Genomic DNA, 15,201 nt, shown 5'->3' on the forward strand with positions numbered 1-15,201 from the left:
AGAAAATCCAGAAATTAACTGAAGAGAATATATATATTAATTTATTTCCATTTCATCGAGCAAAATAAGTATTTGATCCCCTGCCAACTGATTACAGTTCCGGGCCCACAGACCAGATGGGCACTTCCGATCAACTTGTCATCTGAATTAAAGACACCTGTACATACTAACATGCATAAAAGACACATTGAATCAGCAGAATCAGTCCATAGTATGAGTGAATCAGTCACACTCCAACCTCACCAGCATGGGAAAGACCAAAGAGTGGTCAAATTATATCAGGGACACGATTTTAGACCTAAACAAAGATTAAATGGGCTGCAAAACCACAAGAAAGAGACTGGGTATTAATGACCCAGCTGTTGATGCATTTCTTCCAAAATGTGAGGAATACAAAATGACTATCCATCAGCCTGTCTGGGGTTCTATACAAGATTTGACCTTTTGTAGGGATTTGATAATCATGAGAACAGAAATAAATCACCCTAGAGCTATACGGGATGAACTAGGCAATGATATCAAAGCTACTGGGACCAAAATCACTGAGAAAACTACTGGTAGCACTTAATGCCACAGAGGTTTAAAATCCTGTAGTGCACACATGGTACCTCTACTTCAGAAGGAACCTGCGCAGTCCCACTTGAGGTTTGCCAACGGACATCAGACTGGTTTAGGATATGATAAGGAGGTGCTGTAGTCAGATGAAACCAAAATCAAGCTGTTTGGCCTTATCACAATTCAATGTGTTTTGAGAAAGAGTACTGCTGTCTATGATCCCAAGAACACCCTCATCACCATCATGCATGAGAGTGGTATCATTATGGTTTGAGGGTGTTTGTCTGGCCAAGGCACAGGACAACTTCACATCGTCAATGAATGGATGGAGGGAGACATGTAATGTGCAGTCCTGAGTGCAAACGTCCTTCCCTCCACCACTACACTGATGGGTGGGCCATTGTTGGATCTCCCAACATGACAATAATACACAACATACAGTCAAAGCAACGAAGGAGTGGCTCAATAAGAAGCATATTAAAGTTGTGAAGTGGCCTAGAAAGTTGTGAAGTGGCCTAGACAGTCTCCAAATATTAACCCTATAGTAATTCTATGGAGAGAACTGAACCTCCCATTTGCCAAGCTACAGCCACAAACTATTAATGTTTTAGAGATAATGTGCAAAGAGAAATGGGCAAAAATAGTTTCTACTATATGCACAAACATTGTCATTAACTAAAAGAAGCATCTAACCTCAGTGCTAGAAAACTAGGGCTTTGCCACAAAGCACTTTATCTTCTTTAGCTAGAGGGGTCAAATACTTATTACCCTAAATTAAATACAAATAAATTAAAATATATTATTTTAAGTTATTTTCTGGAATTTCTTTTTATTATTCTGTCTCTCCATGTTTGAATACATATTATCATAAATTTATAGACTGATCATGTCTTTATTAGTGGGCAAACGGGCAAAATCAGCAAGGGATCAAATACATATTGGACTCACTGTATATGTTTGTAGGTCTTTCGCTCATAACACAGATTGATCAGTTAAAAATTGCAACGTTGGACTGGACTTTTGTTTCAAGTCTTAAGATACGTTTCCCCTATTGCTTCATGATTTAATCCTCAAGAAAGAAAAACTAAAATGTGTCAGCAGCCAAAAAAAGAATGTGATCTCTTCTTTCAATTTCACTTGCAGTATAAACAATTTACTCACCACCTCTGCCTGTTGCTCCAATATGTCACTTATAACAATCACTCCGAAATTTCATTCCAATCAACCTTGAAGAAATGAAAAGTCTCTGAAAGTGTTTTCCACCATCATTGACCTGCACTCCACAATACATCCAATTATGTGCAACCTTGAGAACAGCATTTGTGTATGGTCAACTTCCGAATGTGGATTCTGGGAAACACAGCACCTTTTGATTTCCTGCAGTCCGAGGCCCATACCAGGACTCACAGTGCTGCTTTTCATGGGCACCATACAGCCACTGTGCTGTGGTACCTACTGCCCACGTCAGAATAGCAAACTTTTCAAAAGAGCCCAAAATAGTAGTTTACTTAAGTTGGCAAAAAAACATGCCATACAAACAAACCATCTTCAAAACAGACACAGTCCACTTTAAATAGATTTCTCCCCTAAATGTGCACACACGGTTTGTTTCGGAAGTTGATCATATTTCTCTTCATACCATCTTGGTTGTCAATCCTCTAACTTTTTACTTGACCTACCTCTAGGCTTTGACACCTACTAAGGTTTGGCAGAACTGAGAAGCTCTGCCATTCCTTGATTTTACCGATAGCCCATTTCTGATTACTTGGACTAAGACATACATTTATACAGGAGGGTTAATGAGCTTTATGATAAATCATTCTACTTCCTACTGTGGTGGACTACTGTAGGCGTATATTGCCACACTAGCCAGCTGTGGTCATTTTCAGACATGCTTTTGCTGTGATTGTAAATACATAACTCATTTATGTGACTTGGAACATCAAATTTGTGACAAAAAGATCTAATCACCTAAAAAGGACATGGGCCAGCATAACTGTACATTAACTAATCATCTCAAAAGCAATGGCCTCAGAACTTCACTATGTGTCATATGTTTGCACTTGCTTAAAATAAACCACCCCCCCCAAGAAGAAAATGTGCTGCAGTTCTGTAGACATCTTAACAAAACAGTGCACTAAATCAACTGATCCAAACAGCTATAAGACATATATCCCCAATCTCAAAAAGGTAGTAGGCCTAACAGGAGCTAACCTTGAGCCACAAACTTCAGCAGACAGTACAGGATCATACTTTTCACATCACGTTATGTACTTTGAATGCTGAGTGCAAACTTAAAGAATGTCTAACCTAAGTAAATACCTGGGGACTTAATGTAGAGTAGGCTACTCGAACAATATTATCTTCTCCAAAACAAAACAGTGTATAAGCATCTCCTTGGTCTGTGAAGAATGACTCATAGTTCACACATCCGAAACTACATGAGGCTTCCTGAAATATCTTCAAAACACTGACACCACATATTTGTTTTTTGTTTAAGAAAAAAGAAAGAAAAGAGTAACAGAAAGAACAGTCTCTTGGGAATGAGTGAAACGTTACAAAGATGACTCGAGAATGTAACTGGCTTTGATAGCGCGCAACTTTGTTGGTAACATTGTTACTGTAACAAGTTGGTGAAGGTTTAGAGCTAACCAATCAGGCCGAAAAGCTACACAGAATAGCAGTCTGAAAGGTATGTCTGTTTCACAGATGCTAACATGCTAAAATGCTTTCCCCAGATCACCAAGTAGCTCTACCACAAAACAAATTAACATAATGACATTGATTTAACGCAACCGATACTGCGCAATGGTCGACATTTAAAGCCTATTTGGATATAGAAATGTATATATGCCAGACGTACCTGCTGTAGACAAGACAATCCATATGATTTATTTCTTTATCTGAGCGGTGTCTCCTGTAATCCTCCCATAGATCCTTAATTGCGGTAACAGACAAAATAAAGACAACCGGGGCGAGGGCTAACTCTGGTTGAAAAGCATTCACCACGGGCACAAAATTCAATAAAGCTATGAAAACAAAATACACGTTGGCAAATCGGTGGAACTGTTCGAAGAGGTTCTTCGGCAAGAACGAGAGCAGCGTATATTTGGTTGTTTTAATCTTGTTGTTTGCATAGTGTCTGTTTGGATTTTCTTCTCCTTTGGCATTATCATATAGTAAATTGGCGTGTACGATCCTGGTTTTGCCTTCTTTCTTGCTTTTCTTCTTCTTCTGCTTCTTAATTTTGGGATCTTTTTCTCCGGTTTCTCCAACCTCTCGCGCCATACTTCAGCCTACCCCAAACTCTCCAAACTTTTGTTTCTTTTCCGTTGTCTGGAACAGACAGATTCTATGTAATCATGCTTGTCTATGTCCGGTTTTGAGGAAATCAGAAACAGTGGTTTAAACGGAATTCTCCTTTTACATACATTTCTCCGATTCCCTTACTTTCCCTCGTTAAAGCTGTAGAAAGTTTTAGTGCATCTCGTCTTTTTTTCCTGTTGCTGCAGCTGGGGATGCTTTGAAAACGAGGACGTGTTCGAAAGCGACCACCCCAAGCCCGTTATGCGCATGTCCATCTGATCTGCAAATTAAAGAACCAAACTTGCGCAAAGCTCTCCACCGTGGCGAGCCTAGCTTGCGAAATGTGGATCAAATCACCACAGTTGCTACTTCATGATGGGAAGCTACTTACTCATAATTTCTGATGAAATATGACCCCCACACGCTCCACCTCCCGCTAAAACCTATTTTCAAGGATGGACGTGCCACGCGTTATCGTCAGTGTGCTGTCCTTCCGTAAAGTCACTTTGTTCTTACGCACTGTTACTACTCGGCGATACGTTTCTGGGACTTCCCCCCCCCCCCATTTGTTTTTCAATCAAGGCAAAGTGTTCTATCTGCCCAAAGCTTGAAACGCGATACCTGCATTACTGTTTCGTTTTGATAGCTGGAACTTACTACTACCCACAGGGTGTGGTTGTCTTCTTTTTGTCTGAAATAACAACAGTTAAGTTTAGGCCTACACATCAAAACTGTGGAAAATTAAATAGGCTAATTGGCTATTAGGCCTACTAAGTAAAAAAAAAAAAAAAAAAAATAGATAAAAAACCTTTATCTTGGACCATAGACCACTTGATTTACATGCTGCCTATCACAAATTGTTAATTAAATATGACAAGTTTTATAAAGCAATCTTAGAGATTACATTTGCACTACCGTTAAAAGTTGTATTTTCAGGTTGCCAGTGAAGATGGGGTCCTGTAAAGGTGCCCGCCTTCAATATAGGCCTGTGTGGGAGGGGGGGGTGCTTTTGTTCATGGTACGGCCCTTCAGTGACTTTATTGAATTTGAAGTGGGTCTTCGAATGAAGAAGATTCCTCACCCCTGTTGTACAGTACAGCATTGCAAGAGGCAACAATGTCCAGGGTAACACTTTAGAATAATGGATGCAAAAAAGCATTATAAAGACTTAATAAATAATTAACTATTGATGAACAAAACATTAACAAACGTTTGTAAATGACTAAGAAATGTAAACAAATGCTTGTAAATGACTAGGAAATGCTATTTTAATATTTTATATTTATCAAACATTTACAAGTTGCTTGTAAATGAATAAAATACTCCGTTATAAGGTGTGTAAAATCTTGAATATATCATTTGTAGATATTTTATAAAGCATTAATAAAACTTAGTTAATAATAAAAACATTTGTTAAGGTTTTATTCATCATTAGTTAATTATTTACTGAGTCTTTACTAAGGAACATTATTATAAAGTGTTACCACTGTAATTAGCTGAGTGTAAATCACTCTGCATAACAACAGCTGCTACATGGCCTACTGTAAGTGGTAACACTTTATAATAATGTTCCTTAGTAAAGACTCAGTAAATAATTAACTAATGATGAATAAAACATTAACAAATGTTTTTATTATTAACTAAGTTTTATTAATGCTTTATAAAATATCTACAAATGATATATTCAAGATTTTACACACCTTATAACGGAGTATTTTATTCATTTACAAGCAACTTGTAAATGTTTGATAAATATAAAATATTAAAATAGCATTTCCTAGTCATTTACAAGCATTTGTTTACATTTCTTAGTCATTTACAAACGTTTGTTAATGTTTTGTTCATCAATAGTTAATTATTTATTAAGTCTTTATAATGCTTTTTTGCATCCATTATTCTAAAGTGTTACCATTACAGTGGTGGTCCCCCTGGAGCCACATTAACCCTTTGCTTGTCAGGCCCAGGGGGTCCGTCCTAAAATCCATCTGATGGTCCTGAACAGGGTTGGTCACTGGGACCCCACTAAATTGTGAGCCAGTCTTTCACAAAAAATGCTAAAAACACCCTGTCGGCAACAGGAAATGCTCTGTATGACAGATCACAAGGTCAGGCATGGTCCTGAGGAAAGTAGTCTGTCCTCCACAGAGTTTTGTGTGCACAGACAGTGAGAGCTTACCTAGTTCTCACTTAGCTGGATGTTACCAACCTTGTGCGAGCTCACGAAGTTCAGCGATAATGCACAAGGGTTGCAGGAGCTGCTCACCCACAACCCTGGTGATTTTTCAGACATATAGTGCAATTAGGCATACTGCTTCATCAGTTTCTTTTTCAAATACTGGACGCTAGAATATTATGTGCGTATCTCCCAGAACTTGTTGCTCAATATCAACACACCAATCTAAATCATGATTATCAATGTTTATGCATTTTTAAATTATTTTTTTTAAATCTAATAAACAGCACCAATCTCGGTCACAGTTCATACTGTTTGCTGTACTTGATGGATGTTGTTCTGCAACACAGAGTGACGTCTATCTCTATTTGGATTTAAATATTTACTCTTGCTTTGATAACACTTAGTTATCAGTCTTCAGTCAGAATCGCTAGGCTAGACAGTTCCCTCTATTCATAAATGAATGTAATGTTCTGTTCAATGTCTGCGTATGTGTGTGTGTGCGTGAGTGTGCGTGCATGCGTGCGTGCGTGCGTGCGTGCGTGCGTGCGTGCATGCGTGCGTGCGTGCGTGCGTGTGTGTGTGTGTGTGTTGGAGTGTGTTTCAAGTGGTGTCTTGTACTGTATGACTTGAAACGTTGAGAGGATATCCCATATTGCAGTGTTTCCCAACCTTTTTTGTCCTGGGTACCCCCTAAGCCATTTTGTCATATGACATGTACCCCCTCGCCCTCACTCATGTTCTGTTGCTCTATCCCAATGTGACTACAGTCAATGTATTTGTTATTATTACATTTTTCCGCGTACCCCCTGAGGTGTGCTCGCGTACCCCCAGTGGTACACGTACCCCTGGTTGGGAAACACTGCCATATTGGATTGGACTGAATCAGTATCAAAGCTGTATGGTGTAAGGTGTAATTTGCAAGTTAGGTTAATCAATTACGTCGATATTAGATACATATAGGCATGTTTGTTTGTTTGTTTGACTTGATGATAATGATGGTAAGGACGCTGAGAATGATAACTGTAGCGCTCAGTGACATCACAAACCTTCAGAGGGAACACTTGGTGCCTCTTGTACATTGTACAGTATAATTACAAGAAACTCTAGGTCATCAGAGAGGACGTCATGGAAATACTGCAAAAGCCTAAATGCATCAGATTCTTCACTTGGCAAAAGCAATATAGGCCTACTATACATGTACTATACAATAATGTATTGTCATGTAGACTCTTATGGTTGATTTTGCTGGAAATATTCATAGCCTGGAGCCTCAGTTAATCAGGACCTCGGTTAACCTGGATCTCAGCCATTGTAACCCCTCATTTGCCAGATAGGCCTATTATTTGAAGGATGCATTACATGACTTATTAGCTTGCCCAAGTGAAGAAAATAAGTTGGAAAGGCAAATGGATTCTTTCATCTCTTTGAGCTCTGAGAAACGTAGTGCATAGCGTCCCCTTAGGAGGGATAGATGCCTGTATTTGAGTATTCTATCACTCATATTTTCAATTACGTATATGTCCATTTATTTTTACTCTTTGTATTATATTTTTGAGATCCGGGTTGGATTGGGTGCGTGTCGCCCTGGTGGTGTGGTGAAGAATTGTGTGTGTGCGTGTGTTGTTAATTGGTTTCTCTGCCTTTAACTCAGGTGTTCCTCAACACCTTGTATTGTACGTACAGTATCTATTTGGGAAAAAAAATCCCAAACAAAACATTTGATCCAAAAAACAGTAGTCTATCACCACCAGTGCCAGAATGCATGAGAGAGAGAGTGAGAGAGCGAGAGAGAGAGAGAGAGAGAGAGAGAGAGAGAGAGAGAGAGAGAGAGAGAGAGAGATGTGTGTGTGTGAGAGAGAAAATAGAGCGGGCGAGAGAGAGAGAGAGAGAGAGAGAGAGAGAGAGAGAGAGAGAGAGAGAGAGAGAGAGAGAGAGAGATTACATTAGATTACATTAGTATTTAGCAGACGCATAACAATGTCCAACACAGTGATGAAGCCAAATAAGTAAAGGATTTAAAAGGATGTTGAAATAAATTAGGTAGGCCTACATAAAGATGTTAGGTACATAAGAGATGTTAATAGCAGTGGCTTAAGGAAAGACATTAGAGACTAAGACTAAGGAAAGAGACTAAAACTAAAAACAAAAGGCTACAAGGTGAGTAGAATTAGTTATGTTAGAGTGTTAAGCAGGGAAGCTTTCTCGGAAGAGGTGAGTCTTCACTAGCTTCTTGAAGGTTGAGAGGGATGACCCTGCTCTTGTAGCAACTAGAGAGAGAGCGAGAGAGAGTGTGTGTCTGTGTGTGTGTGTGTGTGTGAGAGAGAGAGAGAGAGAGAGAGAGAGAGAGAGAGAGAGAGAGAGAGAGAGAGAGAGAGAGAGAGAGAACGAGAGAACGAGAGAACGAGAGAGAGAGAGTTTAGTGTGACTCATTGCCATCCCGTGATCTCCATCAGACCAGACCTGGCACTCTCCCCACTGTGTTTGTGTCCCGTCCCGTCCGTATATATCCCAGCAAAGGGGCTGCCAGTGCCATCCATCAGGCGGGAAATTGAATCCTTCCCCGGTGCCAAGATGCCATGCTATCCAATCAGCCATTATTTTTTTGCCTTCGCCAACAGCTGGCTGCTGGGATCGCAAATCACAAGTGACAGCTGGCCGAACCAGCGTCTGATTGATCTCCTACTCCAGTGGTTTTCAAAGTGGGGGCCGGGGACCCCTAGGGGGCTGCGAGGAGGTGTAAGGGGGGGCGCGGCAGGATGCCGGGAAAAGTATAGCACAGAAAAAAATAAATTATTGAATGAACTGAATAACGTACAACAAAGTAAAACAAAAATTAAGCTAAACAATTCGTATTCCTATTTCTATTGATATAATATCCTAGTGGGATATAATATCCTAGTGGGCCTTACACTATGGTTGTGAAAGGGAGTGCAAAGAAAAAACAGTGTGGCACGACCCACGTAAGGGGGCCTTGGCTGGAACCTACCGGCATTTGAGAGGCCTTGTCATGGTAAAGTTTGGGAAACCCTGCCCTACTCTACTTGTCCACACTCCTCCTTGGCCAAATCTGCTGATAGCTGCATGGGCGTTTGCGTTTGTCTATACGGTAGGTGGCATGTTCGCTCCCTCAACTTCAGCTGGAGGTCATCCAGACTGGACTGTACTGTATGCCTGATTAGTTGAGGCCTTGGAATCACCTTCTTTAAAAAGGAGTAAACTAGACAAACCCTAGTGCCTAGTAGCCAAAATATCTTTTTGCATATCCTTGGAAGAACACCACCACAACCCGGGCCCACTAAACAAAGCAACCCCCCACCCCCTCTAATTTAACCCTTGGGCCAGGCTTTGGCAGGGCGGAGATGGCAGAATGGCTACAGCTAACAAATAGTGGTCGTTTGGTTGGTCATAGCATTGGCCAAGGCAGCACAGAGACTATGCATGAGTTCTCATTGTTTGTTTTCCCCTGGCTGTGTGACCTTGGCTGTGCACAACTCAACCGCTGTCAGTCAAAAATTAGCTCATGTGGTTGGCTGCCAGTGTCTTGCCCCTCCTCACAAAACCATGTTTATAAACAAAACAAAAACATGTATTGGGACCATAACGACAATGGCGGGTCCCACCCACAGCCCTTAGGTTACCTGAACCGTGCAATTCCAGACTAATGTTTTCATGTTTTAGTCCGGCTCACCAAATGAGTTGCCCTAGTGTTGAATTGTCTGTGGAGTGTCGCTGGAGGTAGACTCGTCGTTGATGATCTATGATAGGGTTTCCCAAACTTTTCCCCCTGCGCACCCCCTTGTGCATTTCAAGGTAGTTCGCGCACCCCCTGAGCGGATATTTTGGTGTGCTGATGGCCGTGCAAGTATGGATTCACTGCTGATTCACTGTACACTACGCACAGTCTTTTTTTGGGAATTCTCTTTTCCAATAGTCTTGGAAGTAAACTACACTTCAGATGGACCCTTCCAGCATATAATTCACCATGCTATTAAAAACGATTACATTTTTATTTATGCTAGATAAAAACTCATATACCCACCATTAATCTATTCAGATCGCGCACCCCCTTGTGGCTGGCCGCGCACCCCCAGGGGTGCACGCACCCCAGTTTGGGAAACCCTGATCTATGAGGTCTAATGAAATATGATATACTTCGTGCCAATGGGCCAGTGGGACTCCACTTACTCTTTCATTTAAATAAACTTTTCTAACTTGATATGATTAGTCAGATCTCCTGATGCGATTCGGGTTCTTCAATCTTCATGCAGTTTACCTCAAGCAGTGGGAATGAGGAAGGATGTCATTACGCTTCTAAATGAGAGGAAATCCCAAATGAAATTATAATGCTGTCAAGTTTTATGTTTTCTTTATTATCTTTCTCTCTAACCTTAATTGTTTAGGGACCAGTACTGTTTTGATTGATTTAGATTGAAGATTTAGTTCTATATACTGAAAGCCCATGCCAGCCCCACTCCCCACTCCACACCATCACACACACACGCACGCGCGCGCACACACACACACACACACACACACACACACACACACACACACACACACACACACACACACACACACACACACACACACACACACACACACACACACACACACACACACACACACACACACACACACACTCCTCTTGGTTCACTCCACTTGGCTGCCGTTACATTTTGCTGTTGACTTTGTACTCTTGTAGAGGTACTGTAGGCATAACATTAAAGCATATTCATGATTAAAAATGCAACTCTGGTACAGTGAGTTTTGCTGCATTTTGGAGAATTGCTTTTGCAATTGCTGCTATTGATGGGAGGTTTATGTTTACTTTGCAAGCTGTGATCATCAGAGGATTGTAGAAAGCGTACTTACAAACAACACTAGTGACCGATCGAATATCCATCCTCCGTGTCGGAGGTCCGAGGGGGTTGACATACTGTAGAACAGCTTCCTGTAACAGTGCATTTTCCTACTGGGTAGAACTTAGTAAGGACCAAGCAAATATTGCAGAGACAGAGGTCAAGATGACTGTGCCCAGCAGGACGAGAATGAAAGGACTTTTTGGGAGGTTTTGCAATTTCTGAAGTTTGGCAATTCAGAGGTAGACAGTCATGGGATAGGAAGCTGTTGTGGCAAAATGAAGACTGTTGACAAGGAATGGGAACAGGCAGTTGGAATTGTGATGACAAGGTAGGGACAATAGTCGCCAGTCCATCATAGGATTTGTACAGGAAGGTGTTACATCCATATAATAGTGACACCACCTCCAGGCTATGCCTTGAAAATGAACAAAATTTGGACGCAAATGACACACAGATTCAAAAGATGCTTAAATATCTAATATCCGTGCGTCTATTGAAATGAATATAGTGATTCATGAAGACATCTTTCCCTTTGAACTCTTGACATTTAGACAGAACTAGAGATACAAATCCATAAGTTTGATTGCCTCTCATCACGTGGCAGTTTTTGTGTGGGACAGATTTTTTTTCACACACTTCCTCGCTTTGTCTCTCGCTTTTGCTGCCTGGGAGTGATTCAGTGTCGTAATTACCCCTCCCTCCTCCTCAAACACTGAGGTTTCAGTGTCATTCTGATTAAGTTAAAGAGCCAGCTTATTGTCCTCAGGCAATATCTCCGCCCATGAAAGGTTGTCACAGTAATTATTATACATGTCTAAATAATGGATAATTATGATAAGCAGAACGGGTATCCCCAGCCCTTTTTCATGACTCACTGCAATTCTCTGCCTCTTTCTTTCTTTCTTTCTCTCCACCTCCCCTCTCATCATCCCCTCTCTCTCCAGTGCTCTCTCCCTGTTTCTTATTCTCTCCCCATCTCCCTCCCATTCACCCTCCGCTTCTCATGTCGACAAAAACAAATGAAGCCAGGGGGAATGTAAAAGGCTGTTTAATTTGTTCCAGATTCTGCTAATGCGGCAACTCTGAATATGAAAATGAAGAGTAATCAATAACAGCAGCAGCGGCAGCAGCAGCGGCAGTAGCGGCAGCCAGAGCCGCTGATAGCCATGACCTGGCCTGGGACAAAATCCTCTGAAAGCCCCCCCCCTCCCCCCTCTCAACAGAACAATGTATTCTGGGTTCCAACTTATGGCCCTCACCCCTCTTCCAGGGCCCATGACCCCTTTGCCCACCCACATTGGCGGGCCTGGCAGTAGCAGCAGCGGGGAGAAGGTACCACTCCGATTGTAGTGGGAGTCGTCCATCCCCCACCTGTGAGTTATGAGGCTGTCTGGAGATCTCCTCCTGGCCAGGGCCGCTTCAAGGTATTTGGGGGCTCTAGGCAAAGAGGGACTTGGGGCCAATTTTTCCCCTTTAACTCTATCGCGCCGGATGCATCATCTATGATGCATCAAATTCAAAGCCCTCTCCACGCTGACACAAAAAAAATCCATCTCAAAAACATCCTGCGTGTCATTTCCAAACGTCCTGCAGTACGCGGAAACCGCCACAAGAGAGCAGCGGTCAACAACAAGTTGATCACAGCTCGGCGAAAAATGCAAAAATGGAGTAGAAGCGGTTTCCCTGACCGACGCTGAGATATCGACAAATTGCAAAAGGTTTGTGTACAAATTTCCGAAATATAACTCTACATCCTTTAATTTGAACACTTGCTTTGTGCAATTAATCAAGGAAGAGTTTATATTTTTACACCGTGTTGCAGAGAGATCGTGCTAAAACTGATGAGACATATAAGCACCATCCGACGGTGGCAGGAAGTCAGCCATCAATGCATTTGCTCCATAGGGAAACTTACAAAGCATACCACGACGATCGTTTAACAAAACACACAAGTTGTTTTACTTCAATACAAAGATATTGCCTTAAAGGAACAGTCCACCGTGTTTCAATAATAAAGTATGTTCTTCTCTGACCTGAGATGAGTTCCTCTGGACCTGCCTAGTCTTCGGACGCGCCCCCAGTCAGCAGCGCGCGCTGCGCAAACTCGTTAGCATTAGCTTGGCTCAGCTTTGTGGATGGACGCAAAAGGTGCCTTAAGTTAGAAGTGACCAAATCCTTCCATGTGTTCCCTATTAAATCTCCCCTGCATGACAAGTAAACCGATCACAACGTTGTTGCACAAAATGAAACCTGGCGATTTCCTACTAGATAAAGAAATGGCACTGTAATGAAAGGCGTAGTAATACATTTGGAGCACTTCGACTTCGACGCATTAATATCTTCACTCCTAGTTCCCCCCTTTCCCCCTCCCCCCTCCCCTCTCCCCTCCCCAAAGCCTCCTCGTGAGCCACTCACTTCCGTCAATACAACCAACCTGGCCGTACACCCTAGCCAGCTGATAGCAATGAGCAGGGACAGTGACATTTTTGTGTTGGTGGTGAACAAATAATCATGCCAAGAAAATGTTGTTTGCGAGGTTGCGGCAACAAGTGGAGAACGTACACTCCAATAATGTTCCACAGGATCCCCAAGACCACAAACGGCGGAAGGTTTGGTTTACAGCTTTGAACATGGACCCAGCAACACCGCCGGAGGTCTGGAAGAGCTAGCGGTTTGCTCTGAACAATTTGCCGACGACGACTACAACATTTCTGGACAACGACTGAAGGATGCGGCAACACAATCGGAGCAGCGAATACGGATACAGTCGAGTGAAACACAGAATATTGTAAGTGTTTTGTTTTTTAACATTGTATTGCTTGGTCTGGCAGTGGCAACCACCAAAAATACTCCATCCATCCATTGCTACATTAGCCGAATACAACCTGAATGTTGATACAATTCGCCGGTTAGCACAAAGTGGGCTATTACAAAATCGGTGCCCTACAGAGACTTGCAAATATAGACGTAACTGATTGAATGACATGAAAAGTGAGCTAAAGCTATCACAATGTAACTTAGTTGTGGTGGGTTTTGTTAGTGCTTGTCTAACAGTTTGTTTTTGTGGTGGAGTCTGAAGGCAAGCTCCTCGCGTTATAAGCCCAGTGCTTGTCTGTTTATGTTTTGTCCACGGAGTCGTCATTGGAAGAAGGGTTCTATTTGCCGTTTCTAGCTAGTATTAGAGCTATAGTTAGCTTCACGCAGGCGAATACGGATATGGATACAGTGGAGTGAATCACAGAGTATTGTTCACCACTCCAGCTATCCTTTTCATATAATGACCAAACAGCAGGCAGCGCGGACATAATTCTTCTATAGGCCAGTAGTCTAGGTTTGTGAGGCAGTGCCACTAGATTGTTCAGTTTATTTTATGGTTTATTATGATTTACTTTATGTGAAAACCACAGATCTACTGTAGTGGGAGCCATACCATTGAACAGAATTGGGGTCATCTGTGGCCTAGTGGTTAGAGAGTTGGTCTTTCAATCTAGGGGTTGCAGATTCGAATCCCCCCTGACCTCTCCCTACATCTCCATCCATGGCTGAAGTGTCCTTGAGCAAGGCATCCGACCCCACACTGCTCCAGGGACTGTAACCAATACCATGTAACTGTAGAGTAACTGTAAGTCGCTTTGAATAAATGAAAGCGTCAGCTAAGTGCAATGTAATGTAATGTAATTGTATGCTGTTCATTCTAGCTAGAACTATTAGATAATGTTTGGACTCCTGGTAGGGGGTGGGGCATCGGTAGGGCCATCCTGAATGTGAATTGATTGAGTACAGGGGGCAGGTGGCAGGTGAGGCGTAAAGAGTTAATTCTGCATGTTTATGTAAATAAGTAATATAATCCGCTAACCTATCTGAACCATCAATTTCTGAACAGGTCAGTTTGATGAAGAACATCAGGACCTGCTCGAAGCAGAGGACGCCTATACGGAGGGTCCTCTTCATTCAACCCCCCAGAAACAGAAATCTGTAAAACTGGCTCCCACATGGACCAAGCCACTGGTACGCTGAAGTATATTCAAGGTTGATAGAGGGCATAGTAATTGAACTGTGGCCTGTATTTACTTGATCTTTCTTGTGTGTAGGAGAGGGCGTCTTCATCCACCCACATGGCCACCCATAGTCCAAGAAGTCTTCACTATGAGGTGAGTGGCCTATTTTAGAATATACTAATGACAGTCCATCATAAAATACAAAGACACTATTTTGTTTAATTTCTTTCAAAGTCAGAGCTGCATCTGAACTGGACAGACTGATGTGACTGGTCAACTTGGCATATTTACACACTATTATGGC

At 42.0% G+C, this 15,201-nt stretch overlaps 1 protein-coding gene across 1 annotated transcript in view; it reads right to left on the reverse strand.

Annotated features, from left to right (window-relative positions):
- atp10a (ATPase phospholipid transporting 10A) overlaps positions 1 to 4,189 on the reverse strand; it is a 65,369-nt gene extending 61,180 nt beyond the window's left edge. The window contains exon 1 of the mRNA XM_063201513.1: positions 3,419 to 4,189. Coding sequence (XP_063057583.1) covers positions 3,419 to 3,843 — 425 coding nt within the window. The 5' untranslated portion in view covers positions 3,844 to 4,189. The remainder of the gene's footprint in view (positions 1 to 3,418) is intronic.
- Between the last annotated feature and the right edge of the window lie 11,012 nt (positions 4,190 to 15,201).

Source organism: Engraulis encrasicolus, chromosome 6 (assembly GCF_034702125.1).
Source record: "Engraulis encrasicolus isolate BLACKSEA-1 chromosome 6, IST_EnEncr_1.0, whole genome shotgun sequence".
NCBI lineage: Eukaryota > Metazoa > Chordata > Actinopteri > Clupeiformes > Engraulidae > Engraulis > Engraulis encrasicolus.